Source organism: Eurypyga helias, unplaced genomic scaffold, assembly GCF_000690775.1.
Source record: "Eurypyga helias isolate BGI_N326 unplaced genomic scaffold, ASM69077v1 scaffold4375, whole genome shotgun sequence".
Classification (NCBI taxonomy): domain Eukaryota; kingdom Metazoa; phylum Chordata; class Aves; order Eurypygiformes; family Eurypygidae; genus Eurypyga; species Eurypyga helias.
In genome coordinates this window covers 1-5,640 of record NW_010253235.1, presented here as the reverse complement: position 1 = coordinate 5,640, position 5,640 = coordinate 1, and the positions used below count along the sequence as shown (strand labels likewise).

Genomic DNA, 5,640 nt, shown 5'->3' with positions numbered 1-5,640 from the left:
TTGATGTCCTAAAGCCAGGTGCCATGTTGTGCTGCCTGGAGGTGTGGGATGGAAACCTGGCACTTCCAGCTCCCATCTGGCCTTCGGTGACAGCTCTGATGCATCCAAGTGTCACAGGCTCCCTGAAGCTTGGGATTTATTTCCCACCAAGGCACTTGACGTCCCTGGTGAGCGGCTCTTGTCCCTCGCAGTGCGGCCGGCACGGAGAGGAGCCCTCCCCCCGGGTGGCATCGGCAGGAGAGGAATCAATCCTCCCTCCCAGGGGCAGCGCTCGATAATTCAGAGGGAAATGGCGAGTGGGGAAATGTGTGAGTAATGTCTTGTTGGAGCTGAGAGCTGTGACCTGCCAGGGCTGGTATTGATCGAGGGACCGGTGCCAGATGGCTGCTGCTGCGGGGATGGCTGAGGAGCAGCCCCCGGCTCAGGGGGGTGGCAGGAGAATGCTGCCTCACATCGTGCAACGGGAGATTTGGGAGCCTGGGGGCTTTCACCCTGTCCAGGGCCTCCTGTGGCTGCCGATGAAGGCAGATGTGCTTGCCCTGTGCTCTTTGTGTGTAACCCTGTTCTCTTTGCTCTCCCTTCCAGCAGCGATGCTGTCACCTGGGCAGACCCCGACTGCTGGAACCCCCCGGAGGACGTAGGTGACCCCCAGGGCGTGGAGGCAGGGAAGAGCCTTGAACCGTGAGGGGCCGTTAAGTCTAAGATGTCCTTGAGCAGCGGAGCTTCCGGAGGGAAAGGAATTGATGCGAACCCGGTTGAGACGTACGACAGCGGGGATGAGTGGGACATTGGCGTAGGGAATCTCATCATTGACCTGGACGCTGATTTGGAGAAGGATCAGCAGAAATTGGAAATGTCGGGCTCCAAGGAGGTGGGGCTTCCAGCACCCAACGCGGTGGCAACCCTACCGGATAACATCAAGTTTGTGAGCCCGGTGCCGGGCCCACAGGGCAAGGAGGGCAAATCCAAGTCGAAAAGGAGCAAGAGTGGCAAGGACAGTGGAAAGCCAACTGCGGGGACCTCCTTGTTCACTCCCAGCGAGGGAGCTGGTGGCAAGAAGGAGGCTCAAGGACGCTCTGGGGACGGTGTGAACTCGGGCGGCTTGGTGCCTGCCGTTGCCCCGAAGGGCTCGGAGAAATCGGCCAAGGCGTCTCGCAGCGTGGCCGGCTCCAAGAAGGAGAAGGAGGGTGGCTCATCCAAAAGCAAGAAGGAAAGGAGTGAGGGTGCGGGGGCTGTGGCGGAGAAGGAGCCCAGCGTGCTGCAGCCCCTGGCCCTGGCTGTGAGGGTGGGACAGTATGATGGGGGCCAGGGGACAGAGCCTGCTGCTGCCGAGCAGCTTGGGAGTATAGCTATTGACACAGGAGCGGCGCTCAATCCCTTGGGAGTTAAGTCGGAGCTGGAGGATGGGGAAGCCGAGTGCCGGCAGCTGAAAAAGGTGAAGTCGGAGAAGGTAAGAAAGGTGCTGAGGTGCGAGTGGAGATGGCGTTGCCACTCAGCTCCGGCGGTCGCTCCTGTGCTGGGATGTGCTGCTGCGGGTGACGAGGGAGCGGGACCTTACAGCGGGACTGTCGGAGGCCAGCAGTGACGTGTGGCTGGTGCCTCCTGCTTCTGGTGGGAAGGCGGTTTGACCGTGTGGTGTGCCGGGGTCTGGGTGCCGCTGTGGTCAAGCCGTGCCTGACTTCTAGAAACCGTGCACCAGCAAATGGCCTGCAGTCACTGTGTGTCAGGGTACCGTCCTGCTGTACCCTCGGGGATTCGGTTTCTTTGGTGCTCTGGCTGTGGCAAGCGTATCCAAGTCTCTCCTGTCACTCTGGGAGGAGCCTGGGCTGGCTGTGAAGGTGATCCCAGTCCTGTGCCTGCTGCAGCTTCTGACAGCACAGTGTCTGTTGGCTGCTGTACTCTGGTTCCCGGTGGCCTCACCTCGTGTGTCAAAGCTCCCCGCAGCTCCCGGAGGAATTTATTTCGCTCTGGTTGCATCATTTGCAGAGGAGATCTTAACATGTTAGTGAATGTGGGATCTGCGTGGGTGCACAGGCAAGCACAGGGTGCAGGGCTGACAGGAGTTACCGCCTCGTTTCTCGGTCCACCGTTAGTACGTGGGCTTTGTCCCGCTTGTCAGCCTCGGGCTGACGGGTTGCTGTGGGTGATTATTTTGTACATGTTGCTACTCCGTTAACAGGCAGCAGCGATGCTGAGCTGGTGAAGCTGCTCTTCCAGGTCACCGGGGGTGCAAAAATCCCTGCCAGTGGCGTGCGGCCGATGGGGCGGGGGGCCGTCCGTCCTTTTTTTGAGCAGCGTTTGGCTCGGGGTGGCTGGTTGCGGCCGCTGGAGCAGACACTCAGTTGGCTCGTCCCTCAGTAATGGCAGCAGCCAGTGTGATTTCTGCCTGCGGACGGGGCAGGACTTGAGCGCGTGGAGTTCTTTGCGCTGGGAGCAGAACTCCCCCGCACGAGCTACGCGCGTGGTGTCGCCCGTCTCTGCCCCTCAGTAATGGCAGCAGCCAGTGTGATTTCTGCCTGCGGACGGGGCAGGACTTGAGCGCGTGGAGTTCTTTGCGCTGGGAGCAGAACTCCCCCGCACGAGCTACGCGCGTGGTGTCGCCCGTCTCTGCCTGTTGAACATTTGCTGTGCATGGCATGAGCGTGTGCGTTTGGGGTGGCCCAGCCCCGTTGCCGTCACCATGTGCTGGGGTGTTGAGGGTGTCAGGTTGTGTCTCCCTGCGCTGGCGGCCAGCGGCTCCTCGGGAGGATTTCTGCTTTGACGTGGGGATCGTGGTGCTGGGTGCCAGGAAGGGATGGATGGGTGGGGAGCGCTCACTGGATTTGGGAGAGTTGCTGACACCAGCGAGATGTTGGGGAGATACTTCTTTCCCATCCACAGGAAGATAACGCAGAGCATGAAAATACGGAGAGAAGGTGGGGATGGTCAGCCATGGGATGGCTCTGGGGGAGAAGCTGCTGAGTAGGTTGGTGCTTCCTCTGCTTGGGAACAAGACTCCTGGGACAGGTGGTTGAAGCCTGTAAAATTAAGGAGCGACATGGGGATGATTTGTTGTTTCCTTGTCCTTTCTGGCAGCAGAACCAGAGTGAGTGAAACTGGGTAGAGCAACAGATGATCTTCTGCATGATGGACTTGAATGCTGCTGCAAAAAGCTGTGGATGCTGAAAGGTCACTGATATTCTGGGTGGGTTTGTGGAGGAGGAACTCGTCAGAGAGTTGTAAAGGGCAACGTCTTTGGCTTGGGTAAAACTGAAAAAGGGCTGGAGCTTGGGAAGTAGTTCGGGAACTACCTCAACGTGCTTGGCTGTTACATTCCTATAGCCATCTGCTGCTGGCTGTGTCAAAGCCAGCACGGGGCTGGCTGGGCCGTCGGTCATACCCTGCACTGCTTTTCCTGTGGATTTACTGCTACGATTTATTTCTTTCACTGCTTTAGCTGCAGAAACCCTCTGCAGGTAGAAATGCCAAAGTGAGGTGGGGGTTATGAAGATGGAGCCCAAACGTCACGGACGCTGACAGGCTTGAGGAGTGAGCCCATGTGAACCGTGTGAAGTTCAGCTAGGCCAAGCGCAAGGTCCTGCACCTGGGTTGGGGCAAACCCCACTATCCGTGCAGACTGGGGGTTGAATGGATTGGGAGGAGCCCTGCGGAGAAAGACCGAGGGATACTGGTGGGTGACAAACAGGGCATTAGCTGGCACTGTGCCCCTGCAGCCCGGAAAGCTGAGTATCCTGGGCTGCATCCAAAGAAGCGTGACCAGGAGGTGATGCTGCCCCTCCACTCCATCCTGGTGAGACACCATGTTCTGTGATGCAGGTGGTGAAACATGGGAACTGGTTGCCCAGAGAGGCTGTGGATGCCCCCTCCCTGGAAGTGTTCAAGGCCAGGCTGGATGAGGCTTTGAGCAACCTGGTCTAGTGGAAGGTGTCCCTGCCCATGGCAGGGGCTTGGAACTAGATGGTCTTTAAGGTCCCTTCCAGCCCAAACCAGTCTGTCATCTCCATACAGATACCCTGTGAGGATGGTTCTGCCATTTTACTTGTCCAGATTCAGGTACAACCACGTCGATAAAGGCTCAGCGTGGAGGGTTGAGCCCTGGTTTGAGAAGTGATTTAAGGTCTGGATCTGTGGGAAACATGTTGCGTTTGCTCTCAGGAGGAATCATTGGCTGCGTTTCGTCAGGCTCCTGGGGGCAGCTATGGCTTCCTTTGGGTTGGGAAAGCTGTGGGCGAGGAGAGGAAAGGTGTCTGCATGGCGAGGGGTGGGAAAGCAGTTTTATTTCTTGAGGAGGAGCCTGAGGATGGGCTGGTGACTGGGGCAGGGTGGAGGGGATGAGTGGAGGAGGGCAGGGGCACTGGGCTTTTCCTGTCTCCTGAAAGCTGCAGAGATGCCCCAAAACCAGCATGTGGAGTCTGAAGTACAAGTGAAAAGCTGAGGTACGTGCTGGCTGTGGGAGGGCAGCTCCTCTGGGAAGTGCATCAAGGGGCTGATGGGGACAGGTTCCTGCAGGCCTAGGGACAAATCCTGCCTGGGAAGCGAGAAACTTGCTCAGACCGAAACAGGAACAGCCACAACATGACTCAGCCCAACCTTTGGTCTCCGGCAGCTTGTCCTCTGCTTAACCCTGTGCTGCTCCCACTTCCGTTTCGGGCAGGGAGGCTGGTCTCCATCTGGGGATGAAGAAAGAGAGACCGTCTCTCCCTCCACTGCCTTCAGCCCGGGGTAGGTGACCTCCCCGTACATACGTGCCCGCCGAGCAGTCAGCCTCCAGCTAGGTTTTGTTTTATCACCTTGGCTGGATTAAAGAGCACTTTAGTAGCGAGTATTTTTCCTTGATGAGGTGCTTTGGTGCCACAGCCAACTCGCGGTTTGCTCCTCCTTCTGCTTTTGTGCTCTTTAAATATCTCGCTGTAGGGCTTTGCAGCCCTCTCAGTCCTTGCTGGGTGTAGGCAAGAGCTGTGGGTTTTTCAGACACCCTTTCATGTCAGCAGGTGCTTGAGCTGTGTGGTGTCCACAGACGTGATTGTCCTTGCTCCCGAGTCTGGCGTCGCAGCGACGGGGCCTGTGGACGTGGCCCGTGGGCTCGATGGTTTTGCTGGTGTGACTGCTCGGCTTCTCTGGTCACTGCTCCTCAGGGTGAAGCCTCAGGAACCTAATATCCCAAATCTCCTTTTTCTAGGTGCTGGCAGTATCCAGCCTCCTGTTAGGGCACATTCTGACTTATTATCTACCATCCCCCAACCCGATGCCATCGGTGTGTTGGGACACAAGCGATAACTTTGCCAGGGATGGGGCTGATTGTGATGAAACCTGTTGGAAATCACCCCTCTGAGACCTTCCAGGGTTGCTGGGATGGGTTCAGCACCAAGTGTAGGTTTCCCTTGCGCTGTGGTTTGGTGCCCAGGCAGCTCCCATGCTGTTGGAGCCCCAAAAGATATTTGGGAGGGGGGGGGCAGGAGTGAGGGAGAAATACTTCTTGCAGCAGGGAACGAAATGAGCCTGTGCTGACGCACCCACAACCAGAGCGTGCGGACCAGCAACTGGGTCTGTGCCCAGCTCGGCGGGCAGCGAGCCCTGGGTCACTGGGGATGGCCAGAGCTGAGCTGGGGTTTGGTTTGGGGGGGCACCCATGTTCAGGAG

At 58.0% G+C, this 5,640-nt stretch overlaps 1 protein-coding gene across 1 annotated transcript; it reads left to right on the top strand.

The window, feature by feature from the left end:
• Nucleotides 1–703: 703 nt before the first annotated feature.
• On the top strand, nucleotides 704–5,254 carry LOC104510360 (zinc finger protein 609-like; the record flags this gene model as incomplete). Its single annotated transcript, XM_010152587.1, has 4 exons — nucleotides 704–1,450; nucleotides 4,655–4,722; nucleotides 4,992–5,098; nucleotides 5,180–5,254. Coding segments are annotated over exons 1-4 (997 nt in total), but the record flags the coding sequence as incomplete, so codon positions are not given.
• Nucleotides 5,255–5,640: the final 386 nt, after the last annotated feature.